This window comes from Eleginops maclovinus, chromosome 16 (genome assembly GCF_036324505.1).
Source record: "Eleginops maclovinus isolate JMC-PN-2008 ecotype Puerto Natales chromosome 16, JC_Emac_rtc_rv5, whole genome shotgun sequence".
NCBI classification, from domain to species: domain Eukaryota; kingdom Metazoa; phylum Chordata; class Actinopteri; order Perciformes; family Eleginopidae; genus Eleginops; species Eleginops maclovinus.
This window is the reverse complement of record NC_086364.1, coordinates 2,710,106-2,734,971: the sequence shown is the minus strand read 5'-3', so window position 1 is coordinate 2,734,971 and position 24,866 is coordinate 2,710,106. Positions and strand designations below refer to the sequence as shown.

Below are 24,866 nucleotides of genomic sequence, written 5' to 3'. Positions count from 1 at the left end.
TGTTTTAAACCAAATTTCTCCGGTTTTGGATATTTATACGACCCAAAGGATACATTTTCCTTCAGTTTCTTCAAGATATTTTTGTTCAGTATCTGTCACTATCAATAAATGCAGTTCCTACTCTTATTTGATATTTATTTAATAAATTTGTCTTTATTTACATTATTACTATTTCTTATTTTAAGTTTTGTTCCATTTTTGCAGTTTTGCTGAGAAAACTAAAGAGTTATGGTTTTTAATATTGATTATTAACAAATATTCAGAAAACACATTTTTGATCAAATAATGCCTTTTATTCTTAGGATTGTGAGTGACAATACATTTTACAGAGTGAAATTAACATGTTTCAAACATGACATGGAAACCCTGCACCTGAATGACCTCACATAACATTTGGCATTTCTGTACGGATTTTACGGATCTGTAAAAAGCCAAGTCTGACCAATAACATCGACCATCACCAGGTATCGGTCAGGCAATGCACCATGACAATAGAACATGAGCTGTACATGAATTGTGAATAATTGCATGAAGTAAAACCAGAACCAATACAAAACCTCAACCGATATCACTGAAAACAGAAATAAAAGTTCATATTTTGTCCCGCACGTGCTTAAAGTCCTGCTTGAAAAAACAAATCTGTCACGTACTGTAAAGTACACATTTAGTGCGAGTATTCTTATCTTAGAGAAGACAACCCTACCTGCTCTGTTAAAAAATAATTTAACCTACATTTTTTATTGAGCAAATAAACCGTAAACCCACCATAAAAGTAAACCAGTGGAATACAGGTGTTATAAATAGAATATTTTATCACTTTATGGTTTTACAATTTTAGGAGGCAGAATTTTTCAAGGACTAAAATGAGTAAGGTTAAAACTTTCGCTTCAACAGCAAAAGAGTTCTTTGTTGCATCTTTTATTGATGTTCTATTTGTGAATTTCTTCTAATAATCCAGGTTATGATCAACATTGAATACAGTTTACCGGAGGCATAGAATTTCATAACGATTGAATGGAAAAGACACCTTAATATAATGAAAAAAAAGGGAACTGCTGTCCTTCAGCCCCATAACAGATCAAGAACTCTGAAGCCACTTAAAATTTGAAATATATTATTGTATGCGTTATTTGTCATGGTATATAGCTTCAGTATTTCAATCCAAATTCAAAACTCATCTTTTTATTTCATTTAGTTGCTCACTCTTTGATTCCTGTTATTATCAACAAGCTTTTTAAAAATGAAATGCAAGCCTTTCCTAAGCACTGTTAAGGAACCTAAACCCAAACTTTCCAGACTCTTGAACACTTTCAACCCTCTGGCGCCGGCTGACTGGCAGCCCCTTCGCTCTTCCACCTCTCCAATCCTGCATGTGGTCCTGATTGTGCATGGGTTCATATGCATCAGCCCTGAGTGTGTAATGTGTGTAAAAACACGATTGAATAAAGTCATTCATTCTCATTGGAGATGAATAAAGTATGTCAAACTTGAATGACAGTAAATTAACCTTGGACATGTATAACACAACTACTCCATCAGAGGACATCCTTCACAGAGAATAAACCTTAGCTCCCGGAAAAATATCTGGCAAAAAGATCATTTCAAGTTTGCATAGATGAACATTAGAGAAGGTAGAGTGGTATCTCATGGCAACATGTGATCGGGACATGACGGCAGCTGGACATCACATGACAACTTTGAGGAAAATACCCTCTGGTCTATTTGGCAAATGCAGAGTATGACTCTCTGACCCGTATAGAGCGGTGCAGTGATTTGTGAAGGCCGACCCGGAAGATAGCATCACAAGGGCTCCCTCGACAAAAGGAATGGGATTTTTTATTGGATTTTGGATTATTGCATGAAATAAGATCTGTGGCAAACACACACATGGATAATCTCCACATAATAACCACTCTTATAAAAGTTGGAGTGTAAACACAATCCCCAGAAGTAAACAATGAGCTGCCTTCACACCATACATGATTTGCTATTTGATCACCAAGAGGTTAGTTAGTAGTTTTTTCAGCTGGTTGGTTGTGAGTCAAAAGGGCAAAGGCAGCTTGAGGCCATTAACAAACTCCATGATACTCACATGACTTCCCATCACCTGTCAGATAAAGGCGGCGGTTGTTCGCCATGAGGACGTTTAGTCGTCTCATTAAGTCACTTAATGAAAATTTGAGACGAGTGAACCAGGAAGCGCTAAAATGCTTATTAATTTCCGGGTTTAAGATTCATTCCTGCACAGTTCTGGAGTGTGTGTGTGTGTGTGTGTGTGTGTGTGTGTGTGTGTGTGTGTGTGTGTGTGTGTGTGTGTGTGTGTGTGTCAGTTTCTGCTTAGTCTCCAGGTGATGATGCTTCCTATAGCCAGGCCGGCGACGAAGATGAGGACGAGGCCATAGCTGTGAGCGCTCATTGTGGACACGCTCTGCACGGACGACTTGGCCAGCTCAGAGAAACTGTTGATCTGTGAAGAGACAGTTTCAATAATGTGCTGCATCGTAATGACTCGTAATGAAATCAGAGAGGAAACATTTATCGACTAACTCACTTTTAAGATCGGATTCAAAATTGGAAAATTGGTATTCCAAACATACATATACAAAAAAAAGTTGTATATCTATTGAGTATTTTAGATAACTATTGAAAATATACAGCTGGGATCCCGCAGCACTTTACAGCGTAGGCGGCTGCCTAAGCAACACACACCTGCCGCCTTAACTAAGGTCTTCCAAAAAAGATATATATATATATATACAGTGGTATGCAAAAGTTTGGGCACCCCTCTGAGATTTCATGACAATTTGCTTTTCCTTTATAATAGAAGATCACAGCAACAACATTTGTTTTCCTACAAAGATGTAGACGTTTTAGTGTTTTCCAGACCAAAATTCTTAGGGTAGCATTACATAGTTTTATTATAATAAAATAAAATGCAAAAAATGGGATGTGCAAAAGTTTGGGCACCCTTATAAATAGCATTCATTTCAACACCTGTACGGATTTATAGCTGACAGGTTGCTGCACAAAATTGCTTTGATTAGCTCATTAGACCTTCAATTACAAAGACAGGTGGAACCAATCATGAAAAAGGCTATTTAACATAGGTAATAGCTGGCTGTGCCTGGCCTAGGTTCTTTCTTAGGGAGTGGCAAGATGGGGACCTCAAAACAACTCTCCACTGACCTGAAAGCTAAGATAATCCAACATTATAAATTAGGAGAAGGGTACAAAAAATTATCTGACAGGTTTAAACTGTCTGTCTCCACAGTCAGAAACGTAGTTGTGAAATGGAAGGCCACAGGAACAGTCCGTGTGAAGGAAAGATGTGGTAGGCCGACAAAAATAGGGGAAAGGCACAGGCGAAGGATGGTGAAAATGGTCACAGAGAAGCCACAGACCACCTCCAGAGAACTACAACAACATCTGGCTGCTGATGGTGTAGTTGTTCACCGTTCCACAATCCAGCGTACTTTGCACCAGGAAGAGCTCATTGGAAGGGTGATGTGCAAAAAGCCTTTCCTGAGTGTTAATCACAAGAAGAGTCGCATGAGGTATGCAAAAGCACATCTGGACAAGCCAGAAGCATTTTGGAACAAAATACTGTGGTCAGATGAGACCAAGATTGAGTTATTTGGTCATAACATGAACAGGTATGCATGGCGAAAAAAACACACTGCATTCAATGAAAAGAACTTGTTGCCCACTGTAAAATTTGGTGGAGGATCTATCATGTTATGGGGCTGTGTGGCTAGCACAGGTACTGGAAAACTTGTTAAAGTTGAGGGCCACATGAATTCCTTACAGTACCAGGAGATTCTTGACAAGAATGTTCTAGAGTCAGTCACAAAGTTGAAGCTACGCCGGGGTTGGATTTTTCAGCAGGACAATGATCCTAAGCACCGATCAAAATCCACCAAGGAATTCATGCAGAAGCACAGGTACAATGTTCTGGAATGGCCATCCCAGTCCCCAGACCTTAACATCATTGAAAATGTATGGATTTATTTGAAGAAGGCTGTCCATGCACGGAGGCCAAGAAACCTGACTGAACTGGAGACGTTTTGTGTGGAAGAATGGGCCAAAATACCACCTGCCAGGCTTAAGGGACTTGTCTGTGGCTACAGGAGGCGTCTACAGGCCGTTATTGCAGCAAAAGGAGGCAATACTAAATATTAATGGAATTATTTCTTAGGGGTGCCCAAATTTATGCACATGCCTATTTTTGTTTGAATGCACATAAACATGTTTCTGTTTGACCAATAAAAGTTATTTCACTACTGAGATGTTTCTGTTACCATAAGGTATAACATATGTTAAAATGAAGTTGCTGCTTCAAAAGCTCAGCAAGTGACAAACTGATGCAGTGGTTTTCCTAAGGGGTGCCCAAACTTTTGCATACCACTGTATATATACATATACATATATATGTATATACATATATATATATATATATACATATATACATGTTTTCTCTCATTCCAAACCGTGACCAACGCCAGCCTCCCTTCTCTGCAGAACGCATTTGAAAAAATAATTATAAAAAAACCGTGTCATGAATTGGAAAATAATCAGTTTTAAAAGTTTAAATAGGCCTATGTGATATGCCTGAGTGTTCTGTGGTGCGTCCGAACAGCGAAATCTAGTGGGTGAATTTAATCATTAATAATTAATTATTTTGAAAAGCTTATTGTGTATTTATTGAAATTTTTCTCTTCTTTAAAGAGTCCTCTCCTGCTGATGTTCAGGTGTATATCAGTATGTAGTGTCTCTACTTTAAAGAGTCCTCTCCTGCTGATGTTCAGGTGTATATCAGTATGTAGTGTCTCTACTTTAAAGAGTCCTCTCCTGCTGATGTTCAGGTGTATATCAGTATGTAGTGTCTCTACTTTAAAGAGTCCTCTCCTGCTGATGTTCAGGTGTATATCAGTATGTAGCGTCTGTACTTTAAAGAGTCCTCTCCTGCTGATGTTCAGGTGTATATCAGTATGTAGTGTCTCTACTTTAAAGAGTCCTCTCCTGCTGATGTTCAGGTGTATATCAGTATGTAGCGTCTGTACTTTAAAGAGTCCTCTCCTGCTGATGTTCAGGTGTATATCAGTACGTAGTGTCTCTACTTTAAAGAGTCCTCTCCTGCTGATGTTCAGGTGTATATCAGTATGTAGTGTCTCTACTTTAAAGAGTCCTCTCCTGCTGATGTTCAGGTGTATATCAGTATTTGGTGTCTCTACTTTAAAGAGTCCTCTCCTGCTGAGTATGTAGTGTCTCCTGGGACATGTCTCCATGCTTTAATGTTTCTCATACTGTCTGTGCTGCAGCACCTCTTTTCACTCTCTGTCTGAAACCAGAGCCCAGTCTGCTCTGATTGGATAGTTGGCCGGCTCTGTTGTGATTGGTCAAATGCTTAGAGATGTCCTGCGCCTAAGCCTATCACCTACAATTTGTTGCAGCGCAAGGCAATAAAAGCGTTACATAGTGATGTCATAGGGAGTATATGGGAGAGAAACTCCCTGTGAAGGAAAAACAGGGATTTTAGCCTTTGCAGACCATTTAAATGCACACCTATACAACACACTACATGAAAGGGAAACCCCCCAAAAGCAAGATACATGTAGAGGCACTTTAATTAAAAAATAAATGCAATAAGATAGAGTCAGATGAATATGGAATATGGAAGAAACAAAGTTCCGACATACCCATCCTCCATGATCTCGAATCCAGCCCAGTAGATTTTTTTTGAAGAACTCCACAGTCCACATCAGGATCTCCCTCACTGTCTCGGGGAGATGAGCCTCCACCATCTGATGCACACACAGAGACAAAGTGAAACGGCTTCCAGACTGGGGTTTATTTCAATTGCACCGCTGGATCATTGGAGAAAACAGACAGATATGATGGTTAGCTTAGCATACTAGCTAACAGCATGCTAAGCTAAACATAATGCTGTCATCACAAACAAACCTACCGAGCCTCTCGGTGAAGCCTTCTGTATGTTTGCACTCCCAGCTCCCTTGTGTGGAAGCCCATGGGTTTTCAGTTTAGGGTCTGTGGTTATCGCAAGTTATTTTTTGTTCTACAACGTAAAACACGTCAGTAAATATCCGACTCATACATATAGAAGCTTTTGTTTCTCTAAAGGAGAGTGGTTAACAACAAGTAGCTAATTTAGACTGCTGAACTAAATGATGGGTGATGTTTTCATCATCAAACCTAACATTATCCCCCTTTAGCTTAGCGATGTTGAAGTCAAGTCATTGGACTGTGATGTAGTTTGTTTATAGTCTAGCATAAACTTTGTATTGCTAGAGGGACATGTATGCAATATCACAACAGCTTTAATATGTGAACATACCATTGTTGAAAGAATGTGTAAATATCATAAACGCTTGTTTACTTCCAATTTTTTTGCAGAGGGAACCAGGACAATGCTTACTGCTTGGTCGGCCTACAAGCTATGTCATCCCTACAGAACTGTATTGATCAAGAACAACTATCCCCGTCCTTTGAAAAGTATATATAAATTCAACACCATTTCATTTCTATTAGAGAAAGGTAGTTCAAAGGCTAAATACTACAGCAGAGCTAGCTTTTTCCTTAGAAACATAAAGTGGATAGCCACTTCAAGCTAGGGTGACCGGGTGCCAACAAGCCATATGCGGGACAAAGAGTATGTTTGTGCGGGACAATGCGGGACATGTTACTGCGTTGCTAAGAGCTAGTTTAGATTGAAATATAATGTCTATCCAACCCTAAAAATGTACCTCCACAGTGTGGTAAACGTTTATTAAATCAGCTGCTGTTACCTCATCTGTTTTAGTAATCCTCTTTTGGTTTCTGGAAGGAAAAATCCACAGATAGATATTTACTTTATGGGCCAGGCGTTGTGTGAGTTTCGGGGGAAGCGCACTTCTGCCGAATCTCACAAAAACTGGGAGTTGCCCTCCATGTTAAAGTAAATCCATTTCTCTGTTGATTGATTGACATCTGACACAGCTAATGGGGATAGCCCTCTCGTGTTTTCTAAACACCTTTGGATAAAAGCCATGTTTTAAATGGGCAACTGTCAATCAAATGCGGGACATTGTCAAAATGTGTCGGACAAATGATAAAAATGCTGTGCAGTCCTGCACAAAGTGGGACACTTGGTCACCCTACTTCAAGCTAAGCTAATACCTGTTCCCTCTAAACTCACAGTGCCAGGCAAATGCTCTTGAAAACCCTTAGTGCATAGAAAGGGATGCGTTTCAACAACCTAAAATACTCTGGTAGTTAGTTAGTACTGATAGCCTCCTCAGATAACAAATGACTCACGAGGGGATCTCTGTGCTCATCACTGCTCTGAAGACCATTTATTAACAAAGATAATTTTAAAAAAAGTACTTTTTCCCTTTAAAATCCGCTCTGATGTGCGACAGTAAGAGGCTAACCTACCTTCACAGCTAGCTTGCCGGCGACGTAGAAGAGCACGGCGATCCTCTCCCAGGTGATCCCATGCTCAAACACTTTGTCTGCCACTTTCTGAAAGTTGTCCCACTTAGAGCCGGAGGAACGAGCCACCCCATCTATCACACTGCAACACACAAATGAGAAGAGGGGTTTATACACTGGTGCAGGAATGAGTCCTACACTCGGAAATGAGTTAGGATTTTAGCAGTTCCTGTTCCCTTGTCCCAAAGTCAACGTTTTTATGAATGTGTTTTTGGTTAAATAAGATCTGCAGTTAACAGTGTTGGGTATAACGCATTACAAAAGTAACAGAGTTACAGTAATGTATTACTTTTTGCTGTAACGCAGTAATATAACACATTACTTCTGAAATGTGGGTAATATAATACCCGTTACAATTCTCACTAACGCAGTTACAACACATTTTAACCTGAAATGATGTGGTGTTTTGTTTTTAAGAAATCACCAACATCAAGACATTCCGACACCAGAGAAATAATTGTGTGGGTAGAATAGTAACTCAGTGAGCCTGTTTACTATTGGTTAAGAGGGCTGCAGAAACAGATTCACAATGCAGAGCTGCAGGCTCACAATGCAGAGCTGCAGAAACAGATTCACAATGCAGAGCTGCAGGCTCACAATGCAGAGCTGCAGGCTCACAATGCAGAGCTGCAGGCTCACAATGCAGAGCTGCAGGAACACAATGCAGAGCTGCAGGAACACAATGCAGAGCTGCAGGAAAACAATACAGAGCTGCAGGAAAACAATGCAGAGCTGCAGGAAAACAATGCAGAGCTGCAGGAAAACAATGCAGAGCTGCAGGAAAACAATACAGAGCTGCAGGAAAACAATGCAGAGCTGCAGGAAAACAATGCAGAGCTGCAGGCTCGGAGAAAAGGAAAGAGAAAGACATTAGTGTGCGCAGGCCAAAGCAACAGAAGGTCACTTTCTCTGGGTCTGCTGCTTGAACCCCGAGAAGTTCAGAGACTCGTGGCGGAGTGTTGAAGATCTGCAGCCTCCATCAGCTGTGGAATGTTACCGGTATCACATATTATTCAGCCCACTGAAACGGAGCAGGAGTTTAATATCTAGCTCTTTTCCTAATGTTCAGCATGTACTGCCAGATAGATAGATAGCTTTAATTATTGAGCTGCAATAAACTACATTTGAGCATTTAAAGTCATACTTTAGAGGTTATTTTGGTGAAAGTAACTCAAAGTAACGCAGAAGTAGTGTAAATTAGACTATACGTCATCAAAGCGAACATTTGTGTAACGCTTGACACTGCTGCTGGAACAAAATAATTTCCCAATTTGCGATAAATGAATTACACTATCTATTTATCTATTTTAGTTCTGCCGATTGTGTTTTCCCTTCAAAAATCAAAAAGTGGTGTTAATATGTGAATATTATCCTGCTGAACAAGACTATCCATCTGTCTGTCTGTCTGTCTGTCTGTCTGTCTGTCTGTCTGTCTGTCTGTCTGTCGTCGTCGGTCCGTCTGTCCGTCCGTCGGTCCGTCCGTCCGTCCGTCCGTCCGTCCATCCGCCCGCCCGCCCGCCTTACTCTCTGAGCTCCTGGTCGCCTTGGACCAGGTCCCCGATGATGCAGACCATTTTGGCCAGCTGAGTCACCAGCTTCCGCTCCTGCTCACTCTCTACCGTGGCAGCGAGCGGAGTGAGGGGTGGGACATCCTCTGAGGGGACGTCCTTCAGCTCCTCCTCTATGACCCTGGAAGAGAACAGGACGTTAAAAATCACACTGGGGGGGCCGCGGGATAACTCAGTGGTTTGAGATAGCGTCTCATTTACACTTAGTCCCCGCCCCTGAGTAGGTTGGTTTGACTTTGGCCTGTGGGAAAAATTAGGAAATGTCATACCCTCTATCTCCCCCTTTTAACACTGTACCAGGAATAAAGGCATGGCCTGTGTTTAATTAATTGATTTGTTAATTTGATACAAAATAATAAAGCTAACCACAAAATAATGGCTCCTTTAATTTTACTGTACATTATGTAATTTTTACAACAATTATATTTGCCCTGTTTATTATTAATATATGTAACATTTCTCATTAATAGACATACTGTATATATATAATACAAAAAAAATATTACATGGGTTTATTCTCTACTTCTGCCTTTATAAGTGAGAATCAGAATACTTAATAAAATATACATATTTATATAAACACGAGAAGTTAAAGCAAGAACGTAAAATAAACACATACAATAAAATATGATTTGTATATTAACATGAGAAGTTAAGGTAACTATATGAACATTGTAATACTCTACAATATATGATTTGTTTAATACAATGTATAACAGTGGTGTATTAGTATTAGCAAGATATGAAAATGCTGATGAGTTTGAGAGGGTGGTGATGTTAGAACTAGTGCCAGTTAATGACACGGGGGAGAGAGGGGGGAGGATATGCAGGAAACGGCTGTGGTTATAAATCCTGGTACTCTCTCGTCCGCCCAGGTAAACTTCCAGGTGTCCAATGTAAATTAGAAATACGCATTTTAAAATAGTTTAAGAGGATGATGGTGATGCAGAGTGAGGAGTGTTTTTAAACTCCAGACTGTTCAGCTGCAAGAACAGATCAAGATAAACCATGATGCTCATTGCGTGCATCCTGCCAGGGTTAAGGTGTAACACCCATTCCGTTGTTTTTATCTCCTGTCATTAGTCACGATCACAAAGTTATGTTATGTAAGTACAAGTAATGTGATTTACCGTAAGAGCGCTACCTGTTACCGTGAAATGAAACTGAAACTGGCTTTAGATAAGGAATTTAACGACTGATTTGAGGTAGAACATGTTATTTTGTTCATTAAAAAAAGGTGTATTACAGAGTTTAACTAAATAAGTGAAGTGAAAGTTAAAACATGAACATATATATATATATACTGTTTTCAAGAGTGTTTTTCCGCTGAGCTTTAGATACAGGGGCTGAGGAAGTCACTAGTTTCAGGTCAGGGCAACTAGTCAGTCAACCTTATTATCAATATCTTTGAGTGCTGTACAAACAGGGAGACCAAAGTGTCCCACTGTCCCAAAGATTAAAAAATAAGATATAATATAATAAATTAAAATAGCAGTCTGGTAGAGTTCAGCATCCTGACAGCCTGGTGGAGCTAAAAACCTGTTCTCATTGTTGTTAAGCTTCTGATCATTTCTCTTTTAAATCATTCGGTCGTGATCGTACAAACTATCTTTGCAGGCTTCAGAAATGGACCCTTTTACATTTTTATTGAAAACATATCTATTAAATCACAATTACCTAAACATCAGCTAAAAAATAATCAACTCATCAGACTTTCTATTGGTAAATCTATTGTTTCTAATCGGGTTTTTTTTTAATGCAAATTATTGTAAACTGAAGCATTAAAAGTCTTTAACTGTGGTTGAATGAAATCTATCTATAAGCGGTTATTAATGTAATGGTTTCTGTTAAGACATGTTTTATTATCATGAAAAGTGCCTTAGAATAGATTTTAAAGGGCTATTCTAATACGATTTATTATTGTTATGATTATTATGGTGTGTGAATTAACTTACTCTTTGATCAGGGCTTCTCCTATCCTCGCATCTGTGGAGAGGACACCGCTTTAGTTACTTTAGTCATACCCTCTGGCTGTTTAAATGAGTACTGTGTTTTTAAAGTCGCAGGCGATATAAAACAATAGAGCAAACGTAATAACAACTTTTAGCTTATGAAACTTTATTTAGCTGTATGTTAAAAACGGAGAAAGCTTACCGGAATTACCGTTTACTTCGCACGCCATGGGTTAAAAACGAGGATTTTAAAGTTGTGAGAAACTCTTGAAGGAACCCGGCCTTATTTCCTTCACTGGCAGACAAAACCGCCCTTAACAACTCCACACCCTGTTTGAAAGAAATGTAACAATGTTCACATTAAAGACGAACAATGGTCCTTTAATAGAAAAACCAGGCAAACACCGAAAGAGAAGTTCTGACCAGTCCCGTCAGAAAGTTAAACAGTGAGCGGGCAGCGCCGAACTTAAACATCCGGACAACTTGACACATCTTTACAGCGGTGGCCAACAGACGATATGGTGAACTACCGCCACCCAGTGGACTGGAAGGCAGAGCAGGTGATTGGATGAACGCACGGTTTAATAACAACAAAAACACACATCCTTCACTCAAGTAGAAGAACAGTTACTCGGTAAAAGTTGAAGTACTGACTATACTTCTTTACTGAAGTAAAAGTAAGAAGTATGGGCTTTGAGATTAAGTAAAAAGTAGCTAACAATACAACTAACAACTGTTTTATAGAGTCAAGCTGGTGACCTCACTCTATATTAAAAGAACATTAAATAACTTTCATTTCAAATTGTTCGTGTTTTCTGTATGACATAAGGCTGAAATAGGCGTGCAATGACTCTGAATAATGATGATCACCCCACCAAGCGCAGGTTTAAACTAAAGTAACGAGCCTGTTTGAAAATGTAGAAAGTTGAAAGTACAGATATTTGTTTTTAAAACGTAAGGAGAAGAAGAAAAAGCTGTCCGAAAAATAAATAGTGGAGTAAAGAACTGATACCAGAAAAATATACTTGAGTACAGTTTAGTATTTGTACTTCACTACTTCCCACCACTGCAAATCCTCTCTGTTCAAGTTGCCCTCAAGATTTTTTGAAAAGCCTGCATATTTTCTCTGATGTTGACCTAGCATGTAAGTTGACTTACTATCAGCTGCTTGAATTAGCTGTTGCAGTCCGTTGTCACATTTTTCAAATGCATGTGTTCTGAAGCCTTACCACATGATGTTCATGACTGGATCCAACAAAAGGTTCTTGGACTGCAAATGAACATTATTTATGGTCCTGTCATAAACAATCCCAAATACCCTTTTTTGTAGCCTACAAGTACAATTTAAAAATTGAAGGTTTTCTTATTGCATCTCTTATTCATGTTTTATACGCATTTATTATTATCATCATCATCATCATCATCATCATCATCATCATCATCATCATCATCATCATCATCATCATCATCATCATCATCCTGCACTATTACCAATAACACCCCTTCAATTGTTCTATGATGAATGTTTTATGACCATAACAGTGCATTCCAAATGTGTATGTGTGATGTCGTAATTGTATTGCATCAATATATGTAGTGCCAATAAAGCTTTCTGGAATTGAATTGACGAAGAACAAGAAGTGGTTCGCTTGGTTTTATGCACAGCTTTGTCTGGGAGGGGCGGCTCTGACGGAAAAGCGTCTCAGAGGATTTAGAAAAACAAGCACATCGAATTCGCGTGTCGCTTTCTGATTGCGTCACTGTCCTGAGTAGAAGCTGTGCATGCGGTGTAACTGGAGCAGCAGTAAACGGTTTTCTATCTGGATACTTCTTCACATTTATTCCACAACATGTCATCTCTACTTAAAGTCGACCGCGAGCTGAAGAGCAAAGTGAGTGTGTTGGAAACACTGAGGATGTCTCTCATGTGTTTGTGTAACCGTGGAGTCACTGAGCCAGGTCCATAGTGTGTTTATAGCGTCGCCCTGCATATCGTTAAGTTTAGCATCAGTAGTTATTGGCTCTGCTCACTAATAACACGTTTTTCTTTGTCAGCCTGCGTTCGCTTCTAGGCCTGAGTAAACGTTACACATATTATATTAGATAGCTTTAAGTGAATAATAAGCTTTACCTTAAGTGTGTAACATGTAGTTTAATGTCCATGTGTTCCAACAACAACGATGGTAGAACGCTGACAGCAGCGGTGGAAGAAGTACTTAGATCCTTTACGTATATAAAAGTAGAAACACTTTGGTCTGAAAATACTTCATTACAAGTGAAAGGCCTAAATTGAGTAGACATATGTAAGTATTGTCACCTAAATGTACTTAAAGTAACAAAAGTACCCATTATGGAGCCTGACTGTTTTGAAATAATTATATTATTATAGAATATGAAGTGATTCCTGCTTTTAATTGCTTAAAAACACATGTATCTCTGAGAGCATTCAAATGTTGTAGTCTTTTAATATTGAGACATTTCTAGGTAACAAAAAAATATTGGTAGCACCGTAGGCCTACTGCATTATATCATATCAAAATGTCACGTGTTTTATGTAAACAGTTGCTGTAACTTTTAATGTTAATTTAATGTATTGCATAAATAGTACAGTAAATGTAAAAACATGTAGTGGAATAGGGATAAAGTGGCAACAATGGAAATACTCAAGTAAAGTTAAAGTTTGACAAAATTGTACTGTACAATATTTGAGTAAATGTACTTTACACCACTGACTAAAATGGAATAAAGTCTACAATTGTGAGATTTAAAGATCACCATGGTTAAGGATTGTGTAAACCCAACATGGAGACATAGCTGAATATGGAGTTGGACTCCTAAACTGTGCAGTTCAGCTTTAGTGTCTCATAAATACTTATACATCACAGTACATACTGTATTGTACGTGTTAAATAATGTAGTGCAATGGGCACATTTAAATGTAACTTCTTTTGTTTACATACACATTTTATTTTGTCTTTTATTTGACATTTAATTCGAACTGCTTTATGTTTACATCAATATCTTTATTTAATTGAATATCTGTATTGCACATTCTCACTTTAACATAGAAGTATATGTAGTATATATTATCTTGTATTGGATATTTTAAGATAAACTTTCAGGTTTACAAAAATATATTGATGTCTTTATCGGTCGTTTTTACTTGAACTTAACATTTTTGTATGAACATATTTATTTTATTTGAACTTTTATTGGACAAAAACCTTTGAGGTCTATATATTATCTTTAATTAATTTTTGTGTTTTTACCTGTGTTTATATAAATAAATAAATGCATTTTATCTATTTTTGGACAATTAAGTTCTCCTGTTTATAAAAACATTTATTCTATTATATCTGAATGGACTTTTTACTCTAGTTTTTTATATTGAAATAATTATTTGTATTATTTTTAATCAATTTTGTATTTATTTATTGTTTATTTGACTTTATTCTAAGGTGGAGCAGCTGTCTCATAGCCCAGTTTCCCTTTAAATAATTTAACTATTTTGATTCTGATTGATTGTTTTAACTGGCCTTCAATGTGTCGGCAGGTGGAGACGTTCAGGACTCAGATCAGCAGTGAGGTAAGTGTCTTACATCACACACCTGAGCCTAGATTTCTTCCAGATTTGGTCCTCTCGTCAGTCTTTTCTCTGCTCTCTGATTCACTTTATGCTTCATGGTTACAATGTTAGGAAGAATGTGTTTTTATAATGAATCAACGTTCCTTCCTGTGTGTTTCTCTAGGCCGAGCACCTGGTCGCCTGCTTCTTCCCTAAGAAGCTCCTGGAGTTGGATCAGTTTCTTAGGGTGGGAGACCTGACTGCAAATTCAAATTGAAACAAGTTGGAATCACACATGCTTTAAAAGCAAAACCTGTCTGAGCAGCTGAGCCATGAAGCAAATACAGTGGTGCAGTGATGACGTGTACTTGTAGGCCAACACGGAAGTTAGCATCACAAACACTCCGTGAGAAAAAACTATGGGATTTTTCCATTGCATATCAGAATATTGCAGAAGATAAGATTTGTGGCAAACACAATTTCTTCAGCAGGATTATCTTTACAAATTAAACGCACTTATATGAGGTAAAAAGCTAACGTTAGGCTATGAAGGAACTACATCCCACTGCTCCACATCACCACCGCTAAGCTAAAGGTGGCTAATGTTCTGCGCGATGACGTTAGTAGTCTCATTTGGACACTTGATAGCATCTGCCGTTTTTTAAGACATGTAAAAAGCTTCACCAACATTCACCAGTGGGGTATTTACAGACGTAGTTTGTGTCATAGAACAAAAAATCTCTTAACCACAGACTTTATTTTGGTATTTGACCCACATTTTTTTTAAAACCCTTTGACTTTGACACGACGACACATTGAAGAGCTAAAATGCTGACTTTTAGATGTCATTCCTGCATCGCTCTTTTGGTCAGAGACAATTTATCTTGTGTTAGCTGGCTGGACAATGCATAAAGCCTCATTCAGAGAACACTGGTACCACAAGTAGTTTCTTTTAGTGGTATTTCTACAGACTCGGTGCATGTTCCCGTCAGAGGTCACTTCTTGTGCGGCCCCTGACCCTATCTCACTCGGGATATATCATGCGCTGCATATAAAAGTCATTAAAGCCAAAAAGCAGCTGTTAATGCGAACAAGGCTATTGAATATTGCTGTTTAAAAATGACCTATTTACTCATGTAAATTTGAAGGTAATATATTTATTTAATGCCTACTCTTTATGTGACAACTAAAGCTCTAACATTTTAAATTTGATGAAACACTATTCTTAACGAGTTTATTTTAGGCCAAATCAAAAAGACATACATTTGACTGATTTATATATTATCTATAATGAATATTAATTGAGGCTGTCTGGATATGAAATTAGATTTTCACTTCAGATTACACACTAGATCTAGACTAGAAAAGGCATACTGGAATTAATTTCCTTTTAGGAACCATGAATATAGTCAAATCCAGGTCTATTTTAGTAAATTACAAACCCTAGACCGGTAATAATAATCATTATTAGGTTTTATTTTATATTCAAACGTCTTCAGATTAAAGCATCTCTGTCTCCTTCATTTCCTGTCCTTTCTCCCGTGATGCTATAGCAATTCCAATTAAGTGAAACATGAATATTATGTGTCTGTCCTATGTGTTATTCTATGTACAAGACTACATTTTCAACCTAATCCCATGGTGTTCCAGGAGCCGATTCTCAACGTGAGTGACCTGAAAGAAATCCATTCCGAGATCAAGTTCAGAGTCCCAGAGCCCATCCTCTTCACCAACAGCCATGACGGCATGGACACGGTGAGTCAGCACTTTATCATACAGTTATTACAGGATCTCATAGTACCAGCTGTTGGCATGGTCACCATGTAACACCCTGAGACCCTGTTGGTACACGGGCTCTAAAGAAAATGTGCTATTAGCTACATTTTATCTTTTGAATTTAGATGTGATTATACACTTTAAAATGACTAGTTGTAATTTCTTCAATGTAAATCTAAGGGAAATCCAAGTCAACAACTTCATTCTCAATTAAAACAGAAGTGAAGCTAATTAAAAGGTAGCAACTTCCAGGCTACCGCAGAAGAGGGAGTTTCTCTGTTGTCATGGAGATGGTTCAGTTGTTATAAGAGGAAATACCAGTCGTGTAGAAACGATAAAGAAAAGGCTTGGCTGAAAGAGAAATGAATTTGACACCATTACAATGTGATGTAAACAGATTAGAAAATCAGCTGTAGCCATGGTTACTGTACATGTAAAAGATGGTGACAGGATGTTGGGAGACATGAGGATAAAAACGAATAAATTGAACTGAAGAAAGCTTGAAATGTCTTTAAGTACGGCGATCGAGAGGCGCAGACGCTCTACAGCGGCCTACAACTCTTCTACAAGTAGAAATGTGCGGTGGTTTCAAAAACGATGGAAAACCAACTGGAGGTGTTTTGGGACACTGTAGCATGCTTGCAGCCACCTTTTAATGAAGTCACCTGAAAGAAGCTATGAACAAATGTGTCAATCTAACGAATGGATTTCTTGTTAAAAGACTAAAGACCAGAGTATTATCACAATACCGGTGGTGCAAACCAACAGGGGGAACAATAAAGGAGTTACACCTGCTTGTTGTTCCTCGAGTTTTTAAAGCTGGCAGTGTAGGAAGTTCTTTGATTTGATACGAAGCAAAGTTTGAGAGGAGCACGCATTACCAGGCTTCTTCTGCCTCTATTACAGTACAGCAGAAGATAGAGAGTGAGAATGGACAGTATGGGATTCAGACCAACATCCATCCATCAAGACCCATCTGTCATGAATCAAATGAAATGAGCCCTTCTGTTTGTGCAGCAGAACACCAGGAAGAGGAAGCTTGAAGATGGACTCGCTGATGAGAGCTGGCAAGGTAAAAACAGAACCTGACAAAGAATCATGGTGTGGTCTCGTATTGATTGAGCTGGAAGTTCATGCTTTGATGAGAGGAAGCGTTCTTTAATTGTGAACGCTGTGTGTTGTGTTTCAGGCGGAGCCAAAACAGCTATGATGCCGGAGGGGATAATAAAATGTAACACCAAGCTGGTGGACCTGATCGAACGAGTCAAACCCGAGATCCGCACGCTGATCGAGAAGTGTAACACAGTAAGTCTCGTACACACACGCACACACGCATGAAGTTGCATGTTTTTCTCAATTTAAGCTAAACTGACTGTGGAGACTTGTGTGTACTATATTATATCTGACGAGCCGAACCGCACAGTGGTTCGGTGGTGACGTGTTTTTTTAAAGTTATCCAGACATTTTGTATCCCTCAACAAAAAGTCAATGGGTTTTTTTGGATTCTGGAATATTGCAGAAAATAAGATCTAAAATGTTTGGTGCTAACACTGAGGAGGATAATCTCCACATATTAACAACATTTTTATAATAGTAAATGCTATAAAGGCGGCCTAATATTCAGTGTGATGACGATGTTTAGTATTCACATTTAGACACTTAGCAACTGCCGTTATTCAGACATCCAAAAAAACTTCAGACATTCACCAGTTGGGTATTTAGTGACATATTTTATGACCTCATTTCACAAGTCTTCCAAAATCTACTTCAGGACAAACCATTGACTTTGATACAATAGAGAGTGGAAGTGCTGAAATTGTAATTTACAGATGTTGGACTCCTTCCTGCACCACTATTAGCCCGGCATCTGTTGTGTGCAGTGGTGAATTAGTCCTCTGTAGGAGCTGTCAGGGTGCTCTTGAGCGATGCACAGTAGATGGGACGAGGAAACATGTCAGTGACAGGATGTTCAGTGTTTCTCAGTATACGGAAAACTAAGTTTATGTATCAGAACCCTTTAGCTGCTTGCTGGGTAAACTCAGTTTATAAGTACTTTCCCTATGCTTTTCAATTGATAGTGTTTGTAGTGGCCGTTTAACAAAAGCACATTCTTTCAAGGCCACCTAGTCTTCAAAGACAATTCCAGCTCTGCCTCGCTTTCCAAAGTTTCCAAATCCCTTTAATGAAGACTCAAGGTCACAGGTAAGTCTTGAGGGTTTATTCATGTAAAACCCATCTTCCAAATCCATGCGTTTCTGTTTTCCACTCCTGACATAAAGACACTTTTAAAACCTTTTTTTTCCATGCTTGCAGAATTGTCTTACTGGCGTAGCGTCGTTTTAAACTGTGCTCTAGAGTGTGCTTTAGGTCATGAACTAAGCCATTAACAATAATAAACATAAACCGTAGCACAGTCCAGAAAAGTTTACAAATATGGTATTGTTATAAAATGATTGAAGAAGAAGAAGGAACCCTTAATGGTCCCACAGAGGGGAAAGGTACATTCTGCATGTGACAAAATGTTCCTGATGATCTGATCTCTGCTCTGTCAGGTGAAGATGTGGGTCCAGCTGCTCATCCCCAGGATAGAAGATGGAAACAACTTTGGAGTGTCCATACAGGTAAGTACACACCCTGGGTGAAGTTCGGAGAGGAATCACATCTCATCTCATTGGATATTCCAGCTGAGACTGTGTCAATGACAAGGTTACGCAACATGCTTCAACAGATACATACTAGAAACAAGAAAATTATTTCCAAATGTCAGTATGGTTTTACTTGAAGCCAGAGTGACATTTGTCCATCGCAGTTTGATTCTCATTAGTAGGGATACATCGGTGAGACATCGGCCGTTAGCCCTATTTACCACCATCGGTAAATAAGGTGACAGTCGCTGATTTTGATGTTTTGCGCGGTGTCCAAGAGAAGTCGCATTAGCGTCATATTTTCTTAATTTGACGGACAAAATCTGAAGTCCGGGCATCATTTTGAAGGATTTTAACTATGACTGTGGGTCTGCCATAATGAGTGTACTAGTACTAGGCTCGCTCAAATTCTTTCTCCCTCGCTCTACACATGCACACGCCACACACGTATCCCCCACTCTCTCTCTTAAACGCATTATTCTTCTATTAGAGTGTACACACTAAAACATCGGTATCGGCAAAAATTGTTATTCTAAGCATCGGCCGACATTTTCGGTGCATCCCTACTCATTAGCTTTTATTTCCTTAATATTTACTCTATAGATATATTCAGTATGCTCTATATTGGAATGTGTTGCGTTCCCTGTGTTTGCCACTAAGGGGCAGCACTGTCCTGCTCCTCAACTTCATGTTACTGTTTATTTCAGGGGAGCATTCAATTGGGGTTGTATGTAGTTTTTAAAAAGTGTGTACATGACATGCATATATATACAGTCATGTACACTTAAAACGAACACAAGTGCAAATTGGAAAAAGGGTCTATACTACTATACATATTATTCTTATCTATTAATCCTAAATAACTTTCTGATTGTTTGAGTTCAACCCTGTTATAAAGCACATAGGTTCAGCAATGATGTCATTTGTTTTGCTTTATTAAGGTCACATTATAATAATGGTAATAATAAACATTAAGTAAGATGAGAACATTTTAGGATAAAATGTTGCTATTTAAACCGTGTGTCCATGTGAAAATATGATACACTACAGTACGAATACTTCAGGGTCTTTGTGTACCATTCAAGCTTGTGTGTGTGTGTGTGTGTGTGTGTATAGGAGGAGACTGTGGCAGAGCTGAGGACGGTGGAGTCAGAGGCAGCATCTTACCTGGACCAGATCTCCAGATATTACATCACAAGAGCCAAGCTGGTCTCCAAAATTGTCAAGTACCCTCACGTGGTGTGTAATCTGTGTGTCTGTGAAGCAAATGGCAACCGTAGACTATCTGTTCTCTGAAAAGTACATCTGGTTGTATTTCTAACGAGCTGTGTGTCTGTACTATAGGAGGACTACAGGAGGACCATATCAGAGATCGATGAGAAGGAGTACATCAGTTTGAAGATCATCGTCTCAGAGCTCAGAAACCAATATGTGAGTACTCATTTGTCTTTTGAAACTCTTTTCCACAAGTTCCAGTGAACCAGGGTTAGAAGAGACTCCAAACAGGGACAGAACTGTACAATACTCTCAATAAAGTTTTGCGGGACTAATAATACCTAAAACCCTGACATGAATCAGCATTTTACCACGTGCTGTTCCCTCATCTAGAAGGTTTCTGGACATGCTTTCAGTTAAAGCCTGAAATAAGGTCTGTGGTTAACACAAGTTTTTAAGAGATTTTCACATAAAATGCCTAAGTAAATGCCCCACAACTAACAGATTTTAATGCCTGTTAAAAATGGGTTTTGCTGTCTCTAAATAAATGACTGCATGTCATCACGCCAAGTATTAGCCTCCTTACCCCTTTAGAGTTGGCTGTTTTCAAGCTCTTTTTTAATTTCATTTGTCCCACTAAACCGCGTTAAGAAATGTTTAGTATGTCAATGTTTGGTATCTTTTTTTTTGTAAAACCTCACCTATATAACCTGATAGTTATTTTTTCCATTTTGACATACTATACGAACATTTTGGACCCAAAGTCACACAAAAAACATAAAAACGGATTTTGAAATGAAATTATTTTTTATATAGGTAACGCAAACATGCACAACTAAACATTTTGAAAGCTGGAAATAAATACAGGGGATGTCAGTATGATAAGTAAAAGTTTGATTGAGATATCATGAACCTTTTTTATTTTTAATTTTAGGAACAAATAGCAGGTGCATCCATAGGCGTTTTTCACTCATTACTCAAAGTTCTGTCAACCATGACAGAGAGTATTGTATCTTCAAAACTGTAAATCTATCTAATATATCTCAATTCTCAATGCTTGTCTGTCACTTTCCTTCAATCACTGTTTCTCTTCGTGTCCCGCTGTCTCTCTTCGTCTCCCGCAGTCTCTAATCTCCTGCCGTCTATCTTCGTCTCTCTCTAATAAATGTAATACACAAATAGCTTAGTTTTATTCTAACTTTAATCAAACGTTTCTTTTAGTGCAGAACCGGTCGTACAAACTGTTTTCTCGGCTAATCTTACTTCCGGGGGCTAGGGTTAGGGATGCACAATTAATCAAATTTTAATCCCGATCACGATTTTGGCTTCCCACAGTCAAAATCGCGTGATCGAGCGATATTTTAAGTGTCATTCTGTTCATAGAACGCTCAGTATCAAAGTTTTTTCCAAAGCCAATCTAGCGCTTCTAGCTAGCGATGGAGAAACGAGCCTCGTCCACACTACTGCGTTTTTGTTTTAAAACGTATAACTTTTGCTACGTTTACACCTCGCGTCCACACTACTCCGCGATTTCGAGCCCCTAAAACAGCGGGCTGCTGATTAGTGTAGACAGGCAGAAACGCAGACTTTTGGAAACGCTGACGTAGGCACCTATGAGCACTTTCTGATTGGGTCTTATCGATCACAAGTATCCTTCTCTGATTAGTCACGCTCCTACCACGTGACCTTTTCTTACCCGGAAAGATTCAAATCAGCTGGTATCGGGTCGGATCAGCCTTGACTACCAGTGGTAAACATGGATAATGAAGTAAAAGCGCTGTTACCATTTTATAATGCTGCAACTGCAACCGGCACGCGCATGCCCAGTATACGTGAATGGTCACGTGATATTCGTTTTCAGGTGTGTAATGTGGACGGAGATTACTTGGACGGAGATCGTTTTCGTTTTAAAACGAAAACGCAGTAGTGTGGACGAGATCTAGACCTATTTTATTTTGATGCTCAAATTTGTACATTAGCAGGAATGTAGCACCTGGATGTGAAAGCAGTAATAATGAACCTCTGTGTCAATAAAACATGTTTTGGTTCAAATTTAACAAATAATCGTGATAATTAATCGTGATAATTAATCGTGATCTCAATATTGATTAAAATAATTGTGATTATCATTTTGGCCATAATCGTGCAGCCCTAGTTAGGGTTACAATGAAACTAATGAAATTGAAATCATGTTTGAGTCAGATGTGACCAGCACATTGAGCTTATTAATATGTCCGCTTGTTGCTTATAGGTCATCCTTCATGATATGATCCTGAAGAACATTGAGAAGATCAAGAAACCAAGGAACAGCAACGCTGAGGCTCTTTACTGACAACCTACACACACACACACACACACACACACACACACACACACACACACACACACACAACATAAGCTCAGTCAACAATACTGACCAATAATTCTATTTTCTGTTGTATGGACTATCTGATACTTTTAGGTTTTTACAACCTCAGGACAATTCATGACGTGTCACATCAGACTCTACTTGGACAGATATTTGCTGTTGAAAAATAGAAAATGAAAGGGGCTCACTACACTCTACTATATGTATAACCCCTGCTGTCTTGGTCCATAGTGATCTAGAGTAAACCATAGATATGCACCTCCAGTTTGTACTCCGCAGCTTGACCTCGGAATCTTTCCCATAAGTACCGGGCTGCAAGATGTAGTTAAAAAGACCGCCCTTCCCCCTCTGCTCCACTGGGAGTGAAGCTTAGAGCCTCCTTCTGCTTCTCTTCCTGTCAGGGTCCTGGTTGAGTTTTTTGTTCTCATGGATGCCGTGCCTCTCCCAGGATTTTTTAATCTGTTTTTGACAGTTTTTTTTTGCTCCTTCCATTTATTTAGTTTATTCCCTGTGCCTGGAACTTGGAATTGTTTTTTAATTTGAAACTCCAACTCCAAGCCAGTCCGCTCCAGGCTGCCCTTAAACTGTTAAAAACTCCCTTCCCAAACAATATGCAGACCGAGATCTGACTGAAAAGTTTATCCGACAGGACTTGGTCTTGACATGAAGAATATTCTTTATTCTAACAGTGTTTGTTGTATCGTGGCGTCACACTGTTATTGGAAACCCATTCAGCCTGCCCTCCTCTTACTGTGAAACATAGTGCACAACAGGTGGGACCTAAGTCACCCTTTCCAAACCAAAATAGGGTTTTGTGTTCTTCTACACAATGCACACTCAACATTGTGCCTCCTGGTATCTGTCTCTTGTGATCAAGCAGGCTTGAACTGGAACTCAAAAAGTTTGGTCAAATGTCAAAAAGAGTGTCTGTAGTTCCATGAAGCCATTCTAACTTTGTTTTTTTTAGGCCCTGCACAGTTGATATCAGTTTCAAACTGGACTCTTCAGTTTTCACCAGATTAATTCTGCTATTATAATGTTATTTTGTATTTTGTTCACTTTGGGATGCCATATTGAAGCCCGGTGCTTTAATGAACTTTTGCAAATGACCGTATGGAAAATTACAGGACCGTCTTTAAAATGCATGCACAAATGTTTTTATTTCAACTTTTTACGCAAATAAAGTGATAAAGGAACAAATCTCTCTGTGTGCTTGTCTGTTACTTTTTCTTCAGATGTGGTCGAAACAAATTCAAACTTAATTGAAATGCATGTCCATATAACATTTATTAAAATAATACACCGTAGTTGCAGTCACACAGGAATCCAGTTCAGGTGTTTTCACTGTCAGTCGGGAAAGGCACAGTCACAAGCATGCTAACCTGGAGTCTCCATGTCTTGCCTTCCACTACTTTTCAGATCAGACACTCTTTCAGGAGACACAAAGAAAACTGATATGTCTAACCTCCATTGCTGAAGCCTCATATTAGCTATCAGCTGAATATTGGAATGTATTTTTACTCAGAATAAGGACTGTGGATTTTGTCACCCTTATTAGAATTACACCAGGAAGGGATCTTATTGCAACAATTACAGTCAACAATAACTTTGACAGTTCACCAATGGGCATCTTATAACAGTATTAGGAAAGACTAGAATATTTGCACAGAATATTTTATTTTCCTCCTACCTTGGAACAGTATTTTGAATTTGAAATGAAAAGTGAAGGCAATAATGAAGGTTGACTGTAAACACTTTCATTCAGTACTTTCCCCAAAGGTCATCAACTTTGGGGAAAGAGCTGGGTTTTTTTATGGTGTTTTAATAAAGATAATTCACAAAGGTCACAAATGTATATGTATTTTATTTATTTATATATAAATGACTGATCAAATAAATGTTTAGCTACTTCAGCTGTGTGTTTGTCATATTTCTGAATTAGCCAACATCTGCAAACGGTATTTTGACTGAAACCAAAGTAAAAATGTTTCACATAATGCCACAGTAGTTAACTCAGATGAAAAACACATCTGTCAAAAAATTCTGTCCCACAAATCTATAACTTTAGCTAACCTAAAGTTAGCCGACGTTCGCTAATGCTAACGGGTACGATACACACTTGAACATTGCAGTAATGCTCTTCTCCTTTTACAAAATGTCAAGCTGAGGGAAGTGTTTTGACGTTAATTGTGATCAGATTGTTTGTACATGGCAGCATTAGCAAATTGACATTCTATCACAGTTTGGGGAAAAGTCACAAATATCAATGTTAGCAACAGCTAACGTTAG

At 38.6% G+C, this 24,866-nt stretch overlaps 2 protein-coding genes across 3 annotated transcripts; one reads left to right on the top strand and one right to left on the bottom strand.

Moving 5' to 3' along the window:
* Window positions 1-271: 271 nt before the first annotated feature.
* On the bottom strand, window positions 272-11,500 carry LOC134878120 (apoptosis regulator BAX-like). Its single transcript, XM_063903940.1, has 6 exons — window positions 11,211-11,500; window positions 11,012-11,042; window positions 9,013-9,177; window positions 7,432-7,570; window positions 5,697-5,801; window positions 272-2,467 (listed from the first exon to the last, which is right to left on the bottom strand). The coding sequence occupies exons 1-6, from the start codon at window positions 11,236-11,238 to the stop codon at window positions 2,327-2,329; spliced, it is 609 nt and encodes a 202-aa protein (XP_063760010.1). The 5' UTR covers window positions 11,239-11,500; the 3' UTR covers window positions 272-2,326.
* A 1,243-nt stretch (window positions 11,501-12,743) lies between these two features.
* On the top strand, window positions 12,744-23,777 carry LOC134878358 (proteasome activator complex subunit 3-like). 2 transcript variants are annotated; one of them, XM_063904349.1, is made up of 10 exons: window positions 12,744-12,900; window positions 14,562-14,594; window positions 14,758-14,820; window positions 16,224-16,328; window positions 17,370-17,421; window positions 17,539-17,654; window positions 18,902-18,970; window positions 20,111-20,233; window positions 20,339-20,425; window positions 22,461-23,777. In XM_063904349.1, the coding sequence occupies exons 1-10, from the start codon at window positions 12,859-12,861 to the stop codon at window positions 22,539-22,541; spliced, it is 771 nt and encodes a 256-aa protein (XP_063760419.1). In that variant the 5' UTR covers window positions 12,744-12,858; the 3' UTR covers window positions 22,542-23,777. The 2 variants fall into 2 exon arrangements, with proteins under 2 accessions (XP_063760419.1, XP_063760418.1); XM_063904348.1 differs by having other exon boundaries at window positions 12,745-12,900; window positions 17,367-17,421.
* The last annotated feature ends 1,089 nt before the right edge of the window (window positions 23,778-24,866 follow it).